At 24.2% G+C, this 24170-nt stretch overlaps 8 protein-coding genes and 1 non-coding gene across 9 annotated transcripts; 3 read left to right on the forward strand and 6 right to left on the reverse strand.

The window, feature by feature from the left end:
• Positions 1-540: 540 nt before the first annotated feature.
• Positions 541-2830, reverse strand: NAEGRDRAFT_81381 (EF-hand domain-containing transaldolase; the record flags this gene model as incomplete). Its single annotated transcript, XM_002671812.1, has 6 exons — positions 2518-2830; positions 2307-2423; positions 1598-2131; positions 1542-1546; positions 856-1258; positions 541-566 (listed from the first exon to the last, which is right to left on the reverse strand). Exons 2-6 carry the CDS (start codon positions 2365-2367, stop codon positions 541-543), a joined length of 1029 nt encoding a protein of 342 aa, XP_002671858.1. The 5' UTR covers positions 2368-2423; positions 2518-2830.
• Positions 2831-3093: 263 nt separating this feature from the next.
• Positions 3094-4611, reverse strand: NAEGRDRAFT_52593 (uncharacterized protein; the record flags this gene model as incomplete). Its single annotated transcript, XM_002671813.1, has 1 exon — positions 3094-4611. The coding sequence occupies one exon, from the start codon at positions 4609-4611 to the stop codon at positions 3094-3096; it is 1518 nt and encodes a 505-aa protein (XP_002671859.1).
• A 5513-nt stretch (positions 4612-10124) lies between these two features.
• Positions 10125-10197, forward strand: NAEGRDRAFT_t624. Its single transcript has one exon. It is a non-coding gene; the product is annotated as a tRNA-Lys (tRNA).
• A 150-nt stretch (positions 10198-10347) lies between these two features.
• Positions 10348-11007, forward strand: NAEGRDRAFT_73026 (uncharacterized protein; the record flags this gene model as incomplete). Its single annotated transcript, XM_002671736.1, has 1 exon — positions 10348-11007. One exon carries the CDS (start codon positions 10348-10350, stop codon positions 11005-11007), a length of 660 nt encoding a protein of 219 aa, XP_002671782.1.
• A 1231-nt stretch (positions 11008-12238) lies between these two features.
• On the reverse strand, positions 12239-13563 carry NAEGRDRAFT_81382 (uncharacterized protein). Its single transcript, XM_002671814.1, has one exon. The coding sequence runs from the start codon at positions 13374-13376 to the stop codon at positions 12288-12290; it is 1089 nt and encodes a 362-aa protein (XP_002671860.1). The 5' UTR covers positions 13377-13563; the 3' UTR covers positions 12239-12287.
• A 722-nt stretch (positions 13564-14285) lies between these two features.
• NAEGRDRAFT_73028 (uncharacterized protein) lies at positions 14286-15404 on the reverse strand (the record flags this gene model as incomplete). The annotated part of the gene is made up of 1 exon (XM_002671815.1): positions 14286-15404. One exon carries the CDS (start codon positions 15402-15404, stop codon positions 14286-14288), a length of 1119 nt encoding a protein of 372 aa, XP_002671861.1.
• Positions 15405-15557: 153 nt separating this feature from the next.
• NAEGRDRAFT_81383 (Vps52/Sac2 family protein) lies at positions 15558-18328 on the reverse strand (the record flags this gene model as incomplete). Its single annotated transcript, XM_002671816.1, has 2 exons — positions 15558-17630; positions 17851-18328. 2 exons carry the CDS (start codon positions 18326-18328, stop codon positions 15604-15606), a joined length of 2505 nt encoding a protein of 834 aa, XP_002671862.1. The 3' UTR covers positions 15558-15603.
• Positions 18329-18582: 254 nt separating this feature from the next.
• Positions 18583-19341, forward strand: NAEGRDRAFT_73030 (uncharacterized protein; the record flags this gene model as incomplete). The annotated part of the gene is made up of 2 exons (XM_002671737.1): positions 18583-18771; positions 18886-19341. 2 exons carry the CDS (start codon positions 18583-18585, stop codon positions 19339-19341), a joined length of 645 nt encoding a protein of 214 aa, XP_002671783.1.
• A 69-nt stretch (positions 19342-19410) lies between these two features.
• Positions 19411-23946, reverse strand: NAEGRDRAFT_73031 (uncharacterized protein; the record flags this gene model as incomplete). The annotated part of the gene is made up of 4 exons (XM_002671817.1): positions 19411-19727; positions 20340-21908; positions 22425-23128; positions 23630-23946. The coding sequence occupies 4 exons, from the start codon at positions 23944-23946 to the stop codon at positions 19411-19413; spliced, it is 2907 nt and encodes a 968-aa protein (XP_002671863.1).
• Between the last annotated feature and the right edge of the window lie 224 nt (positions 23947-24170).

Here is a 24170-nt window from a genome sequence, read left to right on the forward strand (position 1 = left end):
AACTTTTTTTATATTTTGATAAAATTCCATTTAAAGTATTTAATAAATCTAAAAATAAACCATCAATTTTATAAATTTCATTTTTACATTCAATATTAAAAGAAGCAAATCTAGCAATTAAAGAAATTGCTTGATTAATAATTTCAATTGGAATTACAATATTTTTTTGTTTTAAAATATTATTATATACTAAATTTAGTAAATCATATTTAATAAATAATTTTTTAAAATACATTTGATCTAAATGATATTTATGTTTAATATCTAAATTTGCAATTCTAGGTCCATTACAAATACAATTTAAAATAAATAAAATTTTAAATTNAATTTCAAATAAATTTTTTTCAATTGAAATTTTTAATAATAAAATAAATAATTCAAAATTATTTTCAAAAATAACATTATATACATTTATAATAAATTCACTAATTTCAATTCTATCATATGGATTATTATAATATTTTACAAATAATTCACAATATTCAATTACTGGTTTTAATATTATTTTTATATTTTCAATAAATTTATTAAAACCTTCTTTTAATTCTTCATTTGTAATATTATTACTATTTATGGAACTAATTAAAGATAAATTATTAATAATATAATTATTAATATCTGGATATTGATTTAATATTTTAAATAAATGTTGTAATTGTGAATTAATTTCATACATGTCTAATTGTTTACATTGTTTTAAATATTGTAATTTTGGATTATTTAAATTATTATTTAAATTATTATTAAATAATTGATCATGATAATCACGATAATGATGCATTGAATTTCTATATGATTTTTTATATATTTTATCATTTTCATTATTTAAATTATTATTTAAATTATTATTACTACTTCCAATATTAGTAATATTATTATTCATATTATTATTAATATCATCAATATTATTATTAGATCTAAATTGTAAAAAGAATTTTTGAACTTTATCATGTACAGAATCTCTTTCTAAATTATAATCTCTTTCTTTTCTTTTTTTAGTAGAAGAAGATTGATCTTGATCTATCCATATTTGCATAGTTTCTTTAAATTCATCCCATTCAATATTACCATCATTATCTTTATCAAGTAATTTCATTAATTGAAATACTTCTTGATCTGTTATTTGTTGTATAAATACATTACTATTTTTTAAATTATAAATCAATTCTTTAACTTCATTAACATCTAGAATATTATTACCATCTTTATCAGCTAATCTAAAGGCTTTACGTAATTCACTCTCTTGTAATTCACTTAACTATTATTGTTATTATTATTATATGATAATATGATAATATGATAATAGTATTATTATTGGATGGAATGTATAGCATTCATTGGATGATAGGATAGAGTGAGTATATTGGATGAATAGGTTCATTCCGTGTGTTGTGATGATGATCATAAAATTACTATTAGTAACTAAATAATATTTTACTTACTGGCATTTTTTTTTGATTGATGACTCGATTCATAAAAAGCATACATCTCTACTATTTAGTTAAATAATGATGGATATTTGGTCCATTTCATTGTAAAACATAAACTACTTTATATATATAAAAATAATAAAAATAAATTTATTACAATTTTTGACGAATGAAATTTTCCAATTTAATTAAATCAGCAGTGAAAGATCTAATACCACCAGCTAATTTATCAGTAGCACAAGCATCTTCATTCATTTCCCAACGGAATAATTTTTCACTCAATTCAACTTTAGTAATTTCAACTTGTTTTGATTTTTCTTCAGATAATTTTAATTCCAATTCATCACATGGAGTTGATGCTAATTGTTTTAATAAAGTAGGTGAAACTGTTAATAAATCACATCCACATAATTCAGTAATTTCACCAACATTTCTAAATGAAGCTGCCATTACAACAGTTTTATAATTATACTTTTTAAAGTAATTATAAATTGATGTAACTGAAATTACACCTGGATCTTGAGATGGATGAGAAACTACTAATTTTTGATTTTGTACATAATAATCTAAAATACGTCCAACAAATGGTGAAATTAATGTTACATTAGCTTCAGCACAAGCAATAGCTTGAATCTTGGAAAATAATAATGTTAAATTACAATGAATTCCTTCCTTTTCTAATACTTTAGCTGCTTCAATACCTATTATTATTATTATTATTATTATTATATTATAGTATTATTATTATTATTATATTATTATTATTATCATGATGATCATTGTCAATATATAATGTTGATGATAGGAGTAGAGTGTTGATAGGAGTATTTTAAAAATGATCATGTGTGATGATTGATGAATAAATTAATAACATACCTTCCCAAGTACTAGCAATCTTTACAAGTACACGTTCCTTTGCAANTACCAGCTTGTTCATACATTTTAATTAAATGTCTAGCCTTGTCAATAGTACCTTGAGTATCAAATGAAAGTCTATTATAATATATATTAATAATATTTTAATTAAATATAAATGTATTAATAATATTAATAATATTAAATATATTAATATTAAATATAAACATACCTTGCATCAACTTCAGTTGAAATTCTACCTGGAATAATCTTTAAAATTTCCAAACCAAAGTTAATATTTAATTTATCCAAAGCAGCTTCTAATAATTTCTTTTCATCATCAACACCAACAGTCTTTTTAGCATATTCAATACCATCTTGTACTAAATGTTGATATTCTGCCATTTGAGAGGCTTGATAAATTAAACTTGGATTTGTAGTAGCATCTGTTGGTTGATATTCACTTAATAATTTAAAATCACCTGTATCGGCAACAACTGTTGTTACTTTCTTTAATTCTGCTAATTGATTGGAACTCATTTTTTTTAATTGATTAATTGTTGTTAATGATCTTTCGCTTACGTTCTTTAAAAGGAGGCGACAAGTATTTTATTTTAGGAAGAAAAGGCGCTTTTCGTTAGAATGGAAAGAGGAGAAACAAAAAGTGCATGCTCAATATTTGATGCGCCAATAAACACCTATTGAATATTGTTTAGTGTGAGAGGGATGCATTTAATCCTATTCATTTTTACAAAAATTTAATAATAAAATTTAATAATAATAATATAAATTTAATAATAATATAAATTTATAATTCATCTAATTTTTCTAAAACTTGTTCTGCATTTAATCTTTCATCTGGATCTCTTTTAACCATATTTAAAATTAAATTAATAAAATTTTCATCATATTGAATATTATTTTCTGAAGAATTTTTAGCAATTTTTTCACGTAAAGTAGTAAATAATTTCTTTTCATCACCCATAAATTTCATAACTAAACCAGTGATTGAAGTATTCATATCTAATGACATTAATTGATAAAAAGTAACACCTAATGCAAATATATCAGATGCATGTGCATGTTTACGTAAAGTTTCTTGATCATTTTGATCATCTTGATCATCTTGTTCTTCTTCTGACATACCTTGTTGCATCATGAATAATTCAGGTGACATGTATTGTAATGTACCTGCAAATGAAGCACTACTTGCAGAATCACCAACTGATTTAGCTAAACCAAAATCTCCTAATACAATATCTAATTCATTATTTTCTAAATTCATTGATCTAATCATTATATTATGTGGTTTAATATCACGATGTACCATTTGTTTTTCTTCATATAAATATAATAATGCTTCACACATACATCTTAATGATGTTTTTAAAATTTCACAAGAGAGACAAATCTTTTTTTTTAAAATCTTTTCTGCCAAATCACCACATGGTATAAATTCCATTTCAATACACATTGTATTTTTATCATTCAATGATCCTGATGTACCCATTTGTAATACATAGGCATCATGAACTTTTAATACATTTTCATGTTGTAATCCACATAATCTAAATGCTTCTCTTAATGATCTATTCAATTCATCTGTAGATACAAATTCAATCAATTTAACTGCTCTTGTTTGTGGTGGTGCATTCTTTTTTTTTATAATTTTATCACATTTAAATACTGCTCCAAATCCACCTCTACCTAATAATGATATATTACTATACTTTTCTTGCATTAATTCTTCAATAGTTTTGGTTTTTTGTGTAAATGATGTCATTGTACTATTATTATTACCACCACTTGAACTATTACTATTGGTACTTCTTTTACTTGAATAGGTTGATATTTCATCCATTGGAAAATCTGATACACTATGATCAATGGAACGTACCATTGAATTTGTCATTACAAATGATGAATCACCTCCACCACCTGATCCACTTGAAAATGAATCAAATGATTGTTGTTTGTTATTATTAAAACTATTATTCATATTATTATTCATATTATTATTATTGAAACTATTAACACTCATATTATTATTATTAAAACTATTATTATTATTATTAGATGTAATACTCATATTATTATTATAATTGAAACTATTATTATTAACACTGTTAGTACTCATAAATGCATTAGGATCAACTGTTACTACATTAGTACCTTGTCTCATTGATACATCTTCAACAATTGGTTGTTGAACTGGTTGTACAATAGGTTGTTGTTGAACTGATTGAATAATAGGTTGTTGTTGAACAATAGGTTGTTGTTGAATAATTGGATGTTGTACAACAGTTGGAACATTACTATTATACATTGTATCATAAACAACACCTTGTTGTGCTGAAACTACAATTGGTTGTTGTTGTACTGATGATTGTAAAGTAATAGTATTATTATTATTATTATTAATAGTATTATTATTATTAATTGTATTATTATTATTAATTGAATTATTATTATTATTAATTATTGGATTAAATAAAGGAGGTATATTTGTAAATAAATCATTAATAATAAAATCCAAATCAATACCTTCAAATTTAGCTCTATTAAAAGCATTAAAATTAGAATCATCTAAAGCATTAACATTTGCACCTCTTTTTAATAATAATCTAATAATATTTAAATGTTTTTTAGAAATTGCAGCATGAAGTGGAGTGATTAAATGTTGAATTGATTTTTCCAAATTACATTCATTAAAAGATAATAACCATTCAACACTTTTTAAATTACCATCACATACACATGAATATAAAGCAGTTAAATTATTTGAATCATATTCATTTAAAACGTATGGATATTTTTGTAATAATTGAATTGATTTTTTAAAATCTGATTTTCTAATAGAAATGATAAAATCATCAATTCTATTTAATTTTTTAAATTTAATACGATCTTGTATTAATTTTAAATCTAATTGTGAAAATTGTGATCTTGAATAACAATCAAAACCATCAATATCTTTTAAAGTTAAATCAGCACCATTTTCAATTAAAATTTCAGTTATAATTTCCATTTTTTGTGTAATTGCTAATGCACATGGTGTTATATTATCAACACATGGTTTGTTAATATTAACATTATTTTCAATTAAAAATAATAAAGCATTTAAATTTTGATCACTTGTAACACAATATAATGCATTAAAATTATTAGATGAAAATGAATCAATAACATCTCTACGTTGTTTTAATATTTGTAATGCTCTTTCAAAATTATTCTTTCTAACACATAATACAAATTCATCTACCAATGTATTAAATATATTTGAACATTCTTTAATATGTGTAATTAAATCAACATTATATCTATTTGCTAATTGAAATATTGTTAAATTTTGTATTACTTGTGATGTATCTGCTCCACATTCTAATAATGCTCTAATTGATAATTCTTTTTTTTGTGAAACTGCTACAAATAAAGGTGTAAATCCTTGTTGAATTGGATGTGATGGATTACTACCTTCTGATACTAACCATTTTATAGCATCTGGTTTATTATCATACGCAACACAATACATTGCTGTAAATTGTTGACTTCCAATTTCATCTATTACATTTCCAAAATAGGCTTTTTTGGATTTTTCAATTATTTTACTAGCTGATTTATACTTTTCAGTTCTAACTGATAATATTAATTTATCTACCATTTCAATTTTACATTCTTTAATCAATTCTTCAATTTTATCATCTATTTTTATATATTTTAAATTTGCTCCTCTTTTAATTAAATATTTAATTATTTTTATATTTTCCTTTTCAATTGATACTTGTAAACAAGTCCACCATTGTCCTTCTCCTAATAATTGATCTATTTTTATATTACTTTCTTTAATTAATAATTTTACAATTTCTAAATCTCCATTAAAACATGCATAATAAAGTGGTGACTTTATATTATTATGATGATTATGTTATTGTGATAATAGATTTGTTATGATTATGTTATGATTATTATGATGGTAATGATTATATATTTGTTATGATAGTTATGATTATGAAAATAGTTAGATTGTATAGAGTTAGATTTATATTGTTATATAAATATAAACATACCAACTGTGTTATTATTATTATTCAATATTGTTCAATACCATCATCATCATGAGATCAACAACAATAATTATTAATAAAAATAAAAAACAACAACAATAATAACAACATACAAATCTTGAATCAAGAACATTAACATCAACACCTGGTAATTTTAAAGCATCTCTAACACCATTAACATTTCTATTAATTGTATTCATCAATAAAGCGGAACTAGCTTCATTAATAACAGGTGTTGTAACGATTGCCATTTTTTTTTAATCAAGTTCATTACCAGCAACAACAAACCTTTTCAAAACATGAGAGATGATGGAAAGAGACATGAATGTTATCTACAGTACTTTTTAACGAGAGAAATATTTATGAACAGTTATATCTCCATCAAATGTCTCAGGTTCACTAAAAACTGTATGATAATATTACAAAGGTTTGATGATTTGTCCAATTTTGTTTGCCATGTTATGTTATTTCAATGTATTAAGGTAATGACTACCATATAACAATGAATACACCTCATCCCGTCCGATTTGAGAAGTTAATCATCGCTAGCCACATTATGAATTGAGGTTGGAGACAAATTGGGAACTTGTGGTGTTGTCGTCTTAAATTTTTCCTTATCTCCTTATTAAACGAATTACATAATCATCAATTCATCCTTATAATAAGCAAGAATAAAAAGAATATATAAAAAAGATGAGTTGCAAACAACTCTGTCATTGAATATCCAAATCTTTATCGCATTATTTAACACAACCTTGCTCAAATCCAGATATCTGTTGCCAGAGACAAGAAATCATTATGCTGCATTAACCAACCTTTCCAGAATGACATTGAATATCCAATCTGCAACTCTTTTTATTTGACTTGAATTTGTAGCTAAATCAATGAAATCAGTACAAAATCCTAACACAGCACTTATTAAAATTCATTAACCCATCAACATAGCAACTTTGGATTACGATAACAATAATTGTTGTTTAACCACGTTATGAATATATTGAACAGGGCTAGTAGTGACAACGTATGAAACACCATAGCTTAAGATATACTTATCATGAATTGTTAGTGTTTTAAATGATGGTGCTTACTAACATATAATACTGTACTGATGCAGTAATCACAATTACATGATGTCTTCAAGTTAAACGGAATTTCTTTCGTGCGTTCATTTGTGTTTAGTGTAACATACACATCTATACCTCAAGTGTATCGTAAGATTATCAATAGCACATTCAATATTTTGAACATACACCACCGTTGTTTCAACAATTACTTTGATTTAGCAATAAATGTCTAGATATACAATACTTACGTATTTTCCTTTCTACTATGGTATCAACACAAAAGTCCTGCTTGCGAACTCAAGTATCTAAAATATTTAACAATTTTCAAGTCGTTACGTAGGCTTCATCTTTCATTGTTTAGTCTTGGCCGCTTTGTTTTCCGCATCTTGGTGAAATAAACATTGATTTGAATTTAGAATTGGTGTTCTAATTTTAAGTAATCACTCTACTCTAATAATTTACCAAGCCTTTTGTAAAGCACCATAATTCTTATGGAAAAATGTGAACATCAAAAGAGACCATCATTATGAATATATTGTAACACGTGAACATTTCAACCAATAATTGAACAATCATTTTCAAAGCTTTTTCAAAATCTACTTTTACATCTATGAAACATGAATGATTCAACTGTTCCAAAATATTCTAGAAAGTATTTAAACTGATATTGTTCAGTATCAGTCTTTGTTATATCACGTCTTTACTTGCTAAAAAACCATAAGTGTACACACCAAGATTTAGAGTGGTAAAGAAACCACCTTGCATATTGAATTTCCATTGAGTCACAAACTTTCAAATTTGGTTTTACAATGAGAGGTCAATTTGGTAATTTTTCTATTAATGATAATGAGCTCATTGAAACTATTTTCATTGGAATAGAAGGTTCAGAGGCTTTTCCCTCTACAACCTTGTTGAGTAAACTCTCATACTCCTTCACAAAGACATTGAAATACTATTACCATTCAATTCACTTGGAACTACATCAAGTAAGGAAAGCTTACAAATAAATTCTCTACCCTTGTCTTTACACCATTTTGGAATCAAAGTTTTCCTACTTGACGACGACAACACAATAAACTTTTGTAAAAACTGAAAATCATGACCACATTAAGAATCTCAAGATAAACTTTTCTTGCTTCAACTTGTTTCCTTTTTTTTCGTTGTGATTCCTCTCCTTGATTTAAACTTCATGAGGATTTAAGTTTATAATTATCTCGTCTTATTTTTTCTTCTTCTTTTAAAAGCTTAAGGAGACTAACTCAACAGAAAAAAGAAGCGAGAAATAGTTCTAAAATTCCTCATCAACAAATTCATCTGATTGTGACCCCCACGGTGGGCGATTCCTTTTGGCATTTTCTGGCTTTTGATGAAAGAATCTGATTTTCAATATCGTTTGTTTGAATATATTTTAATCATAGGTTTCCAATCTATCTCAATAGTAACAGGATTTCTCTTGTCAATTGTTTTTGCATCCCCAAACAATATCATTGATAGGTTTCTTTCCATTCTTCTTTTCTGAACTAGTTGATACTATATGACCATCTCTCTCTCAATTATCTTAACAGGTCTTTTGTGAAATTGTTTGAACACAATTATAATATTGTTATAGAATAGATGCCATTTTCTTAAAACTAGTTTTCTAATAAATTAGTAAAATACTCATTTCCCGTCAATGTTTCATTTAACACACAATAAAAAAAATACTCTACTACCACAGCCATCATCATATCATCATCATGATGTCATGTTATCGTTATCTATTATTTAATCATAATAATAGTAAATCATCATCATTATCATCTACAACAACAATAAAATTATATCATCATCAACATTTAAATAAACAACAATATAATAATACAATATTATTTCTACTTCCAATACTATTAATATTATTATTATTTATACAATCATCATTATCTATTAATTCTATTAATTTAAATAATTTAAATAATTTAAATAATTCTAATAATTCATCATTAAATAATTCAACATTTGAATGTGTATCATTACCAAATTTAAAAAGTTCAAAATGTGGATATATAGGATTTAATGTATCAATAAATTCAAGTTTAACATTTGAACAAGTAGAAATGGAAATTGAAAATGAATATAATAATTTATTTAAATATTTAGAAAATAAAATTAGTAAAAATATAAGTAAATTTGATAATGAATGTAATTCAACAATATTAAATTATATATGTTCATCTACTTATCAAAGATGTAAAAATTCTAATACAAGATATGATGTATGTGATAGTATTTGTAGAAATTTATTTTCTAATTGTATTTCATTATCTTTATATGAATATCAAAATGATATTGATAATGAAGGTTATATTTATTGGATTGAAAGAGAATTTTGTGGTAAACCTACTAAACCTTTACATCCTGTACCACCTCTATGTACTAATATTTTAGATCAAACTCAACAATTAATTGTTTTAATTTCTTTAATTATTTTATTATGTTTTTTAATTTTAATCATTTTATTAGGTGGTTTTATGAGTTTTTGTTATTATAAAAAACATGCAAATTCTGATAAAAAATATAATATTTTAAAAAATTAATATTTTTGAAATAAAATTTAAATTATTAATTATTAATTATTTTAAATTGAGTTTTGAGATAAAATTTTGTTTCACTTGCTTATTACTAGTTTCTTTATCCTTAATGATGACTAAGGGATGATTATTAAATCAAACGTGGCCCGTCTAGCTCAGTCGGTAGAGCGCAAGGCTCTTAACCTTGTGGTCGTGGGTTCGACCCCCACGGTGGGCGATTCCTTTTAATTTATAAGATATTTATCTCTGTTATTTGTAAATCCAATTTAATTTAGGTTCTCCAAAGTTTTGCTAATATTTTTTATTTATTCTTTATTATTTGACAAATAAATTGATTTTTGAAATATTTTTAATGTTCAACAAAAAAATGGCTCCAAAGAGAAAGAATGACACAGCACAATCAGATGTCCACCAGAAAAAGAAGAAAGTAGCAAATGATGAGGAAAATGTAGATGAAGAATCACATCATGAAACAAGTAAAAATTATATAGAATCAAAATTATTTAAATCTTCATTTTCGGAGGGTGGTTCTTTTAAATTATCAGCAGCTTTTAATGAAGATGAAGAGGATGAAGAAGAGGAAGAAATGTATGAACAATTATCAGAACAACAACAAGAACAACAACAATCGGAAAGTACAATGATTGATAGAACATCTTCACATAATATTAGAATTTGTAAAGATCCTTCATCATTACCAACTCCCAATTGGAATTTATCATCAAAATATAATAAGAAACAATCATTTCTATTTCCTCTCTTACCACTTCAGACAGCCAAAGTAATTGTTGAAAAACAAGTTAAAGATAATTCCTATAAGAATATATTTCAAGATGTATCAGTAACTTCAATAATACAGAATAATTTTAGAGATTTTGGAATGTATGGACAAACATTCTTTAGAAAGAATAATTCAGAAGCCTTGAGAAAACCTGCTCATGAACAAGTTTCAATTTCTAGAGCTAATAGATTGAGATTACTTATTCAAAATATTGAAGGTAAACATAAGAGTAAGAATAAACATTAATTTATGTACATATTGAAATTTAATCATCATTTTCTTCATCATCAGACGAATCTGCTTCTTCCTCAGAATCATCATCATCATCACCTCCAACAATAGCTTCCTTAGAATATTTAATAAGGTTACTATTGAAATGGAAAGTAATAAAGCCTAGAACTGCACCAACAATCCACATTATAAAACCACCAACAACAAAAGCAATATTAACTGCACCAAGATTAGTGACAATGGTTGAAGTACCACAACTTCCATAGAAAGCATAAACACTAAATGTAATATAACTCATCAATAATATAATTCCCATCAAACCTTTACCCAATAACACTAGTGAACTGAATGTATCAGTTTTACCTCTAAGTTTGTATGAATCAAAAACCATTTCTAATATTGTTGCTCCAACGTGCCCTAGATTAAATAATGCACTCACTAATTCCATGATAGCTATTGTTATGAATAAGTTATTAATATAAACATATAGACAGGTTTTTGTGTTACCAGCAGATTGGCATCCCTTATTCGTTATTCCAAAGGAAACAAATCCCCAAATAACCATCACTAAATTAAAAACAGCCGATAAACTTGATAACCCTATCGACACGTAAAATTTTGTCTTATCTTCCTTAGTTTGTCTCTTCCAACCAATCTTCGTTCTTACTGGGAATGGCTTTTTCTTCTTCTTACCCTTCTTTGAAGGTTTTTGGTGATGAGCCACTTCTCCCTCTGGTTGTGCTGGCATTTTTTTTACTAGTAAGTTTTGAATATTTTACCGCCAATTTCGATGGTTTGTGATGGAAAGCAGTTTTACAGCTTTAAGGTTCTTAGTGGATCAAACGGAAAAAAGTACAACCAAGTTTTTTATTCAATAGCCATCATCAGAATCATCACCATCATGAATAATGTCACATCATTTATATTTCAAGAAGGATAATATATCTTATTTTTCCATAGGATTGATGACATTGGTGATTTGTTATAAGGGCGATGATATGCATTCATTAGACATTATTCAAAACTCTCAAAATGACGATTCAGCAGTACGTAAATTGGCGATTCTGGTTTTCCGTTACATACTAGTTATAACGGTTACAAACCAAATTAAGGCTCTTCAATTCCTTAATTATGAAATCTTACGTTTGGATATAAAAAGTGTTGGTTACAATATGAACATCAGCTATTGAATTTATGATCCATTCAATTACAATTTAGAAGAATTGATGGTAATATTCCACTCTACAAAAGAATATTTTATTAAATAATAAATTATATAATAATTTTATAATAAATTAATGATTAAAAATAGCAAGTAAAAGTTGAACCCATCCATGATAAGGAGTATCAGATAAATAAAAACTAGTCTTGATCATGAAAAATATCATGGCAGCAGTAAATGTAATGAAAAATCCCCAAATAAAGAATAATCTTTTTAAAACTGATTTATAATGAGAATCTTCCTTCTTCTTTTCTTCATTTAATTCTTCTTCAACTACTTCTTCTTCTTCTACTTCTTCTTCATTCTTTTTCTTTCCATTCTTATTTTTATTCTTCTTATTAGTATTTTTAGTATTATTAGTATTACTAGTAATAGTAGTAATATTATCAGTATTATTATTAGTATTATTATTATTATCATAATAACCATAATATGGAATTGCAATAAAATAAAAAGATGAAATGACAATAACAAAAGTAGCAATATAACCTTCTAAAGCAAAAGACATTCTCATTGAAGGATAAAAGAATGAAATTGAATTTTCTCTTGGATTATATTGATATGGAGGTGGATTTTGTATCATATTAAATACAGTACCACTCATACATAATATATATGTTAATATACATAATATAAATATCATATATCTAGTACCATTTAATAAATTTTGTAAAGTACTAATACCAATTACAAATCCAACAATACAAAATGCAATTAATACAATTTTAGTAATTGATTTTAATGATGAAAAATCAAATAATGGTGATTCATTAGAATGATTATTTTGTTGTTGATTATGTTGTTGTTGATTATTAGATGATGATGATGAATATTCATTTTTATATTTTAAATATAAATCTTTAATATCATCCATATTAATAAAATCTTTTAAATTTTCATATAAATCATGATCAGATTGTTTAAAAGCATCTTTAACACATTCCCATAATTGATTTTCTTTTAAATTACAATCATATAATTGATCAGTATATTTAGATTGTATTGTAACACTTGGTAAATGTGTTAATTTTAATTTTTGAATAACTAATTCTTGTGATTGTGGTGTAAATTCTATTAAAATTCCTTTCATTTCATTAGTGAATGAATTTACATATTTCTTTAATAAATCTCTATATAATTTACAATGTAAACATTGATGCATTCTTTCTTGTTCTTCAGAAAATGATACCAATGTTATTAAATGATGACTATTACGATATTTTCTTAATATATTAATATATTCTTGATAACTTTCTATTTTAATTATATTGTTATCATTATCAATATTATCAATATTATCAATATTATTATCATTATCAATATTATCATCATTATCATTATTGGCTAATACAAAATTAGAGAATAATATTAATGATACTAGTAGAAGGCTAAGAAGGAATATTGTCCTTCTTGTTGTTGTTGTTGTTCTTGTTGTTGATTTGTTCATCTTTATCGTTGTCATGATTGTCGTCATGATTGTCATCAAATGTGTTTGATGACAAGTTGAATATTTTTTTAAATTAATTTTGTGAAAATGTAAATTAAACTCTAATAAATAGAGAGTGTTTACAATAATGTCTGATTGTGTCTCAACAAAAAAGTTCGATATTTTGTTGAGACACAATCCCTTCTTCAAAATAAGAACTTTGCTTTTTCTTTTTGTCTCCCAAAATCAGATTGACAAAGGCTTTTGTTTTCTAGAATTACAACATGTTTATGACCAATTTTGTTAAGTTGGCCAATCTTTTTCGCGATCAACATGAGGTGTTTGATTTGAATATCAACTTTGTACAGTTTCAAAAGTAAGGCCTATATGTCCTACTGGAAGAAGGTAATTAATTTACCAGCTTGCAGAATCATAAGATCAAAGGAAACATTAAGCAAGGGATTGGGTATATTGATTGATCCATATAACATTAGATTTTTTTTGCTTGGTAAACACTGTGTCACCTTTGACGCGTATGGAATTTGTTTATTGGTTGGATTGGTGTTGAAATATGTGCTGAATCATTCAACGAATCCAATATGAATGACTTGTTTTAAAGTAATTATGTAATAATATATTTAATAATTATTTGATTATTTTATTTGAAATATCTCCAAGTGCTAGTCTGTTAGATGATTGCTTATTCGAGAGTTTATTAGTTTTGTTTGATTTTTCAATTCCTCTAAAATTATTCTTCTCTTTTTCTTCCAATTTGTTCAAAGCACCTCTAAATGATAACATACATGCTAAATTAGTATAATAATATGATATTAACTCAAACAAAATAAACATTCCATTTACATTTGTCAAATCTATTTTAAGCATTGTCAAAGTTCCACAAGTATCATAGGTAAAACTATATGCGAATGTTTTACAACAAATAAATGAACATACTGATTTTCTTAATAATCTTGTTGATAATATTGATAACATTATTATTTTGTAAAATTCTTCACAATTAAATGCATCATTCATATTTGAATTTGCAAACATTATGTAAACAGCTGAAGTTTCATTAACATTTAAATATATATCAGTATTAATTTTAAGATTATTGCCAAATTCAACACAATAATCAAAATGTAAATTATTTCTTGTATTTGTTAATGGTATTAACCATTTCAATCTATATTTAAATAAATCTTCTCTATTATTAATAATTACATTTCGAAAATTGTCAACACATTCTCTTAATTCATCAGCAGCTTTTCTCCATAATACAACTGGTACTAATTTTGATACTTTACAATATTCACTATTTTTCATTGTTATACATTTAAAGAATATTTGAGCACTATAAGTGAAATTAAATGTAAAATCATAAAACTGAGTTATACATGTCAAATCATTCTCATCTGCAATAAATTTCAAAATTGTTTCAAATTCCTTTGTATATTTGGAAGGATAATTGGTTAAAAGTCGTGAAACTAAACTATATTTACTAGCATAATGATTAATATCATACAATGATCTACAATACGTTTTTACAACTTCAAGCCAACCTTCAATATTATCATCAACCATTGGACTTTCTTTTTGGAAATAAACTTGTAAACTACAGCCTTTAAATTGTTCTTCCAACATTCCTATAAAATATTCAGTGTTATTATTATAGCTATTAACATGTTCATTATTAACAGTTAAGGTTGTTGTTGTTGTTGTTAATAGACTATTATTCATTTCACTGGCTGATTGTGCTTTCATTTTTTTAAAAAATTTTGGCGGGAATAAGGATTGAAATAAGGCGTTTGCGAGGATTGTGAGAATTTATTGTTTCAAGGGGTTGAAATGAATGGAAAAATAAGTTATTCATGTGAGTTGTAAAATGTCTCAATAGTGTTGAAGTTCCTCCTTAATAAAATTTCACACAATTTTATTATACATACTTGAATGAAAAATAAATTTAATTAAAATCTTGGATATACTTTTTAAATTCGTACAAGATTTTCTGAGTGGCAATAATACTTGAACGGAAAGGAGGATTATCACCATAACATAATGATACAATTTTTGTAAATCTAGTATAATATAAAACAAGTTGTGAAAATGCTTTTTGTAAAATTTCCTTTCCAGTATTAAAATTTGAAAAGTTTTGAAGTACATTTGAATTAATATGTGAAATTCCTTGTTTCCAATTTTTATCAAAATCTTTGGCAATATTTTCCATTTCAGCACAATCTACTTTGGCTCTATTTTGTACAAAATTCTTATTTAAATCAATTGTTTCATTATTTCCATTATTATTTGAATTATTTGAATTATTATTTAAATTATTTAAAGATAATTTTGGTTCAGTTGATTGAATAAAATTAATCATATTACCATAACATTCAGATAATTCAGATTCAATATATTGATCAACTTGTTTAACAAGTAATTTTTGAATATGTAAACCATCAGAAACTTCAATTTTAGATTGCATAAATTGATGTACAATTAAATCATATGAATTAATTAAAAAAACTTGTTTCTTTTTAAATTGTTTTGTAGTGAAAATCTTTTCAGAAATTAAAATTAATTGTTTAAGAATTAAATCACGACATGTTAATAATTGTTCTTCAACTTGTTGTTTAAATTTAGTTGGATTTTCCTTATTTAATAAATGAATAGAACATGAAAATTCAGCAAATCTTTTAGCAAGAGTATGTGAATCTTTTTCTTTTGAAATTAATTGATCAATTTTTGATTCTCTAATTGAATTTAAATTTAATTCAAATAATTCAAATAATTTAGGAGTTAAAATTGAATGAACTTGATCAAAATAAGAATCTAAAACTTTCATATTTCTCTTTTCCATTAAACTTGAAAATAAATAATTTAATCTAATCATTAATAAAATACCAATACAATCAAATGATGATGATATAAATTGTATCCATGTATCTTTTAATAATTGTAATGATTTTGAAAATAATGATTCAAACATTTGTTCATTATTAAAAAAATCCAATGTAAATATATATTCAGATGTTGCTGTATTAATTAATAATATATGAACAGATCTAAATATTTCTTCCATATATAATTTCTTATTTTGTTCAATTAAAACACGTACTACAAGTGGTGAATTTAAATCTGTTGCATTTTCTAATACATTTAAACGTTCACCTAATGTAAAAACAGATCTATTCATATCTTTAACTGATGATTCAGATGATTTTGAACCTAATCCAACTGTATTTGCTAACATATTAGTTGTATATGAAAGTGGATTAATAACTGTTATATTTGTTATATTATTTAATAATGATTGTGTTGGTTCAATAATTAAACTTTGTCTTGTTCCTACTTTTTGTTCTAATTTCAATAGAGAAACTAGATAAGTTTTAAAACTATTAAAATAATATCTACCAATTATATCATCATAAATTGAAATTAATTCTTCACCTGTTTGTGGTGAATATTTTGAAACAAAATCAAAATAATACTTTTTTTTCAATAATAATTGTTTGATAAATTGAGTATTAGTTTTAGGCTTTTTCAATTCATTCAATTGTTGTAATAAATAACTTCTAACTTTGCTAACTGATTTGGTACATAACTTGTCTAAAATAGGTAATACATCATCACAAGCTTTAATTGGTCTTTTAACTTGACTTTGAATTGAATCAATATAATCTTTCTTTTCATCAAGTGTTAATAAATGTTCCAAATAGGTATCTGTTACATTATCATCACATACTCTTTTAGTTAATTCAGGTGGAATTACAATTTTATCTACAAATGTTGATAATTTTTGTTGAGCTGTTTCTCTATTACGTTTTTTAATATTCATTGTAAATGATTGATCTCTCAATGATTTAATTTCTTCACTAATATTACCAAGTGATCCTTGGAAATTTTGTAACATATTTTCCATCTTTTCTAATACATTATCACATTGTTGTAATTGAATATGAAGATCTGCTAATCTTTCACTTTCTTCCAAGTCTTTTTTATTATTATTAGTATATTATTAGTATTAGTATTATTAGTATATTAGAATAGCATTATTAGAAATAGTATTATTATTAGATTATTATTAGTATTAGAATAGTATTAGAAATAGTATTCGAATACATTTAATAGTATTATTAGTGTAAAGATGTTATTGTTATCATCATCATTATGATTATTGTAAATATTAAATAATTGAAAATAAAAAACATACAATCATCAATAGATTGAGTTTCAATTTTACGTAAATCATCTTCGATATGTTTAGAATATTCTCTCAAATCAACACCATCTTGAATAGCCTTTTGTACTAATTCATCTTGAACAAATTCATTTAAATCAATACCATCTAAATCACTAATTAATTCTTCAAAATCATCATTAGTAATATCTAAATCATTAACATCAAAATTAATTTCACTTTCTCCAATAATACTTGTTGTACCATCTCTGATAGAGGTAGGTGATGCCAAGCCTTGTTGTTGATGATCTAAATGATGTTGTTTAGAATCAGCACTTGCATTAGAAATTGAACGTCTATCTCTTGTATTAATTGTTGGTTGTTGTTGTTGTTGTTCTTCATCTTCATCAAATAATAATCCTGAAAATAAATTCCGACGTTTTTTATTATCAACTCCACCACGACCAAAGAAATTCATCACCTGACCAGTGTACTTGAGTGTTGTGTCCATTTTCTCTCTCTAATTAAACAACTGCAAACAATTGCAAGTGTTGTTGTGTTTGATGGATGATTTTTTTTTATTATTTTTTAAATAAAATCTCAAAGTTATGACATCTATCGGATGATAAGTCGAATTGTCCTTCTTCAAAGTAAACTTTTGATTTTCATGTAAAAGATCAAATGGTTTCTTGTAAATTTGACAAATAATGTTTAATTTATTAAATTTATATTAAAAAAATGGAACAAAAAGAATTAAATAATAAAATGACTGATGATGATAGTAGTAGAAGTATTAATAGTAAATTTACTGAACAAGATGAAATATATATGAGAGAGGCATTAAATATGGCACAAAAGGCTTTAGAAGAATTAGAAGTACCAGTCGGATGTGTTATTGTTCATGATAATAAAATTGTTGGACGTGGATATAATAAAACTAATCAAAAGAAGAATGTTTGTATTATTGATTTAATAGTTGATTATAATTCATCATTCCGATATTATTTAAATTATTCAAATAATACTATATTATATTTTTAAAAATAATAATATTTAAAATATTTAAAGGCTACAAGACATGCAGAATTAGAAGCCTTTGATGAAATTACAGAAAATTATAGTGAAGAATTAAATAATAATGTGAACTTTTTTAAAGAATGTACATTATATGTTACAGTTGAACCATGTGTAATGTGTGCAAGTGCATTAATATTATTAAAAATTGGAAGAGTTGTTTGTGGATGTATGAATGAAAGATTTGGTGGATGTGGTTCTGTATTAAATATTCATCAATCATGTTATAATTCATTAAATCATAATCATCATCATGATCAACATGGTAATAATAATCAATTAAATTGGAAATATGAATGTGTACATGGTTTGTTTGAAAAGGAATGTATTGAAATTTTACAAAGATTTTATGAACAAGAAAATCCAACAGCTCCAATACCAAAAGTTAAAAAATCCAAAACTATTCCTGATGAATCAATTAATCCACACCAAAAGAAACAAAAACAATGAAAAATCAATCAACTGAAGCTTTTGAGATTCAATAATATAAAGAATTAGAGTGGAAAGAATAATTATGATTTATTCATGTTTAAATTTAGTTGTAAAATAAGGAATTACAATATCATTATTTTCCTGATCAAATACAAATGAATGAACACACTTTTTCCAAGTAATTGCAGAATGTTTAAACTTTGAATTTCTAATAAATTTGTAAAACTTGTAAAGTAAAATAGAAGCACATTCAATTGCAAAAGTAATAAAAATATTTAAAATTAAAACACATAAAATAAAAACCTTCAATAAAACATAATTCTTATATTGAACTGCATATTGATCAGTTTCAATATAATCAACACCACCTGTTTTAACATAGGCTTCATAATTAGCAATTGAATCTGTAAATAAATTTGTAATACTAAAAATATCTGAAATTTTCATATCAAGTGGATAAGCTGGAAATGGATTTAAAATAATAAAATCAGTTACAAATAATAAAAACCAACCAATCCAAAATATTCTATTTTTTAAAGATTGTTTAATTGATTGTAATAAAGAATGTGTTCTATAATAATATGTTAATTGATATGATAAAGCAATTGCTAAATATTGAAAATTTGTAAATTGAAATATTAAACCTTGTTGCATTTGAATATAAGGTGAATGGAATAAAAATAAAATTAATATAAATACACATGATTGATAGACTACTTGAAATAATACTGTAAATAGTAATTGGAATCTAATAATAGATTTAGATGGTCTATATTTAGTATTTGATTTACTTTCTACTACTGAATTAAATGATAATAAAACAGGTAATAATAATCCTTTAAATATATGTGTATATATACTCATTACTTCACTTATATCATATCCATATATAATAACATCATGACATGTTATAATAAATTGTAAATAAATATAAATTAATATAAATTTAGTATTAATATGAATCTTATCAAGCATTAATTGTGCAATAGATATTAAATTTGTTACAATATGTTTACCTTTACCTTCACTTGTTGAATTGTTAAGAGAGGATGTAGTATGAATATTATGAATATTATTTGAATTATTTGAATTATTTGAATTGTTAATATTAGTTGTATTTGATTTTTCATTTTCATCTTGGAAACGATGATAATAAGTATCAGAATATTCATTATTATTATTACTATTACTATTTGTATTCATTATGGTCAATTCATTATTAATGGATAAAGATGATGTTACATTCTTCTTCTTCTTTGAATGTTTTGATTTTTTTAAAGATGATGATTGACCAATAATATAATCCAATGGAACAGTGAATTGAGCAGCATATGAATGTTCATAATTTGAACGTTTTGAATTGCTATTATTATTATTAGAAATAATATTAGTTGAATTATTAAATTGTTTAGAAATGAAAAGAGAAGCATCAGAACAATTCATTGCAATTGAATCATTACTTCCATCACCAATCATACAAACAATATAATTTAAATATTGTCTAAAATCTGAAACTAAATTTCCCTTTTGATTTGGAGACATTTCTGTATAAATATGACATAAACATAATAATTGTGAATAATAAGGTAATAATTCATCATGTGTATGATAAATATTTGAAATTAATTGATTTCTTAAGTAATGAAATGCTTCACCTGTCATTGCAAGTGCAATCTTTTTTTGATTATGACTTGAAGATACACTATTCATAATACTTTTAAATTTGTTTTTAGATTTAACAGTATTATGCTCCATTATATTAGAATCATCTTCTTCATCTTCTTCTTCTTCTTCTTCTTCTATTGTTCCATTGTTATTACTAGTCATTTCATTATTAGAAGTAGTAGTTGTAAATTTAGATGTTTTAATACTTGTTAATTTACCATAATCAAAATTAGAAATATTTAAACATTTCCATTCTATTGAATTATTTTCATAAAAAGCACAATAAACTTGTTGAATATCTGAATCAATCATACCACATTCTTTAGCAGTGTATAAACTAGTATAAATATTATCACCTGTAATCATTTTAGATTTAATAAAATGACCATCTTCTAATTGTTTAATTTCAGATTGTACAAAATTATACATGTTATTTTTTAATAAAATAAAACCAATAAATTCCAAATTATTTTCAATTTCATTTCTATTTTCAAAATTAATTGAATTAAAATTCTTATAAAAATCAGAATTATTAATAATTTTCATTGACATGGCTAGAATTTTAAAACCTTGTAAACCATAATGTTTAACAACTTGATCATAATCTTGTGGTATATTTTTACATAGAGATTTAATACTTGATGGACTACCTTTACAATAAATAATATAATTTGTAAAATTATTAACTAGAACAGATTGTCTTTGTAATTCAGATGTGAATGGATAATTTTTTAAAACTTGTAATGTACCTCTTTCACTAAATATATTTGGAGGTATTAATGTAAATAAATTTGAATCTTGAATTGATCTTTTTAATTCATATTTTGTAAATTCTAACATTGATTGATCAATTACATCTCCTATTAAAATATTTGTATTTGAATCTTTATCAAATTTTGTATGTAAATTATGACATGATGCTAATAAATTTAGAATATTTTCATTAATATATTTTAAATTACTTGTTGGTTTAAATAAATTATCCAATGTTAATATTCCATATATAGACATGTTAGATTCTACCAATGTACCTGTTTTATCATAACATACTAAATCAATTAATCCAAATTTAAATAAACTTGAATCAACACTTTGAATTGATTTTATACAATTTTTATATAATAATCTATTTGTTAAAATCATTGGTAATGTTACAATTATAAATGTAAAATAAGGTGGAATACAATTTATAAATATATATACTATTGTATAAAATGAATCTAATGAATTTTCAACTGGATCTAATTCTGTATTATATAATATTTCATCACGATGATTAAATTTCTCTGCATAATTATGATATTCCAATGTTGTAAAGTATAATATTAATATAATAATAGAAATAAAAGCTAATATTACTAATGTATAAGTGAGAGATAATAAATCACTCATATAATTATTGGTTTTTTGCGAATTGGAATCTCTTCTCGCATTACTTAATAAAATATTACGAATAATTTTACCTTTCACTGTATGAAATCCTGTTTTAATAACAAGTGCTTTAATTAATTGTCCTTCTTCATTATTATTACTACTATTTGAATTATTATTATTATTATTGATAGTTGTAGTATTAGATTGATGAATGGTAGTAGTACTATTATCATTTGTATTGTTGCTGTTATTATTAATATTATTATTAGTAGTAGTAGTAGTAGCAGTTTGTTTTTCACGTACAATACGAGTACCACCCACAAGAACATTATATTGATCAATAGTTGTTTGTCCAGTAACATTCTTATTATTATTCATGTTATTATTCATATTACCATTATTCATATTATTATTCATATTCATATTCACATTATTAAATAAAGGTATTTTATGTGAAAGTTCAGTATCACCAGTTAAAGAAGATTCATCACATAAAATGTGTGAATTTGTTGATAATAAAATACAATCACATGGAATGGTAGTAACATTATTTAAAATGATAACATCACCTGGTACTAAATTACTGCTTCCAACCATATAAATTTGACCATCTCTTAAAACTCTAATTTCACTTGTATATTCATAAGATAGAGATAATTCCTTTTTAACTTTTTTAGAAATATGTCTATAGGGATGTACTTTAATAGCACAAATAAAAGTTAAAAAAACACAAACAGCATGAATAAATCCATAAATATATTGTTGTCTAATAATAAATAAAAATAATAAAGTTAAAAATTGAAATGGATAAAATAAATTTGTCAATTCATTCTTAATAACAGAAATAAAACTTGTTTGTTTAATATGAATAAAATTATTACCAAATAAAAATAATCTATTTAAATGTGTTAAATTATCTAATCCATTATTAATAGTTTTACTTTTATATTCATTTAATATTAATTGTAATGGTAAATGATCAATTAAAGTAAATTGATTTGATTCTTTTAAATAAATATATCTTTGATATTTATATTCAAATAATATAAATTCACTTTTTAATTTGGAAATGTAAATCTTTTTTAATAAACATAATTTATATTCTCCATTATTAAATATTAATACATATTTACATTCATTAACATTTAATGTTTTCTTATATTTAATATTACATTTAACTCTTTCATTCATTAAAAAATGTATCATTCCCAATGTTATTATATTTAATAGTATATATATTATTGAATGGTATTTACTTTTTTGATACATTGTTATAGTCATATTATTTAAAGATAATGTACTTGGATTAGTTGTCATGGATTGATGTTTAAATGTTGTATCATTATTTTGTTGTTGTTTAAATGATCCTAAGGCTGATTCATAATAATAGGGTACAGAGGTTGATGATGGTAAATGATCATTTACTATGGTGGTGTTGGTTGGTGAAGTGTTTCTTCTTTTAACGGAGAGTGTAGAAGCACTTCTTCCATTATTATTATTATTAATGTTGTCATTGTTTCCATTATTAATATCCACTTCTAGTAGTGGTACAGATAGTTGATTATTTTGTGTTGATTTTCTCATAACTTCACTTTTATATATTACTAATTATTATTATTATAATTATAATAGGATGAGGTTGTTAATAATAGTTTTTAATTATTATTCAACACTGTGCTGCTAGTCTCTAATCACACCACCACTAATACTACTATAATGTTAATGATGATGATGATGATGGAATAGAGGAGAGAAATGCGTGCAGCAAGAGAGATGAAGGCTAGCTGTGGTGGGATTTTCAAACAATT

The sequence above is a fragment of the Naegleria gruberi genome, assembly GCF_000004985.1.
Source record: "Naegleria gruberi genomic scaffold NAEGRscaffold_58, whole genome shotgun sequence".
In the NCBI taxonomy this organism is placed as follows: domain Eukaryota; phylum Heterolobosea; class Eutetramitea; order Acrasida; family Naegleriidae; genus Naegleria; species Naegleria gruberi.

Coding starts and splice junctions, on each gene's coding strand:
- NAEGRDRAFT_81382 (XM_002671814.1), bottom strand. CDS start 13,376: ATGCATCAATGTTTACATTGTAAATTATATAGAGATTTATTAAAGAAA.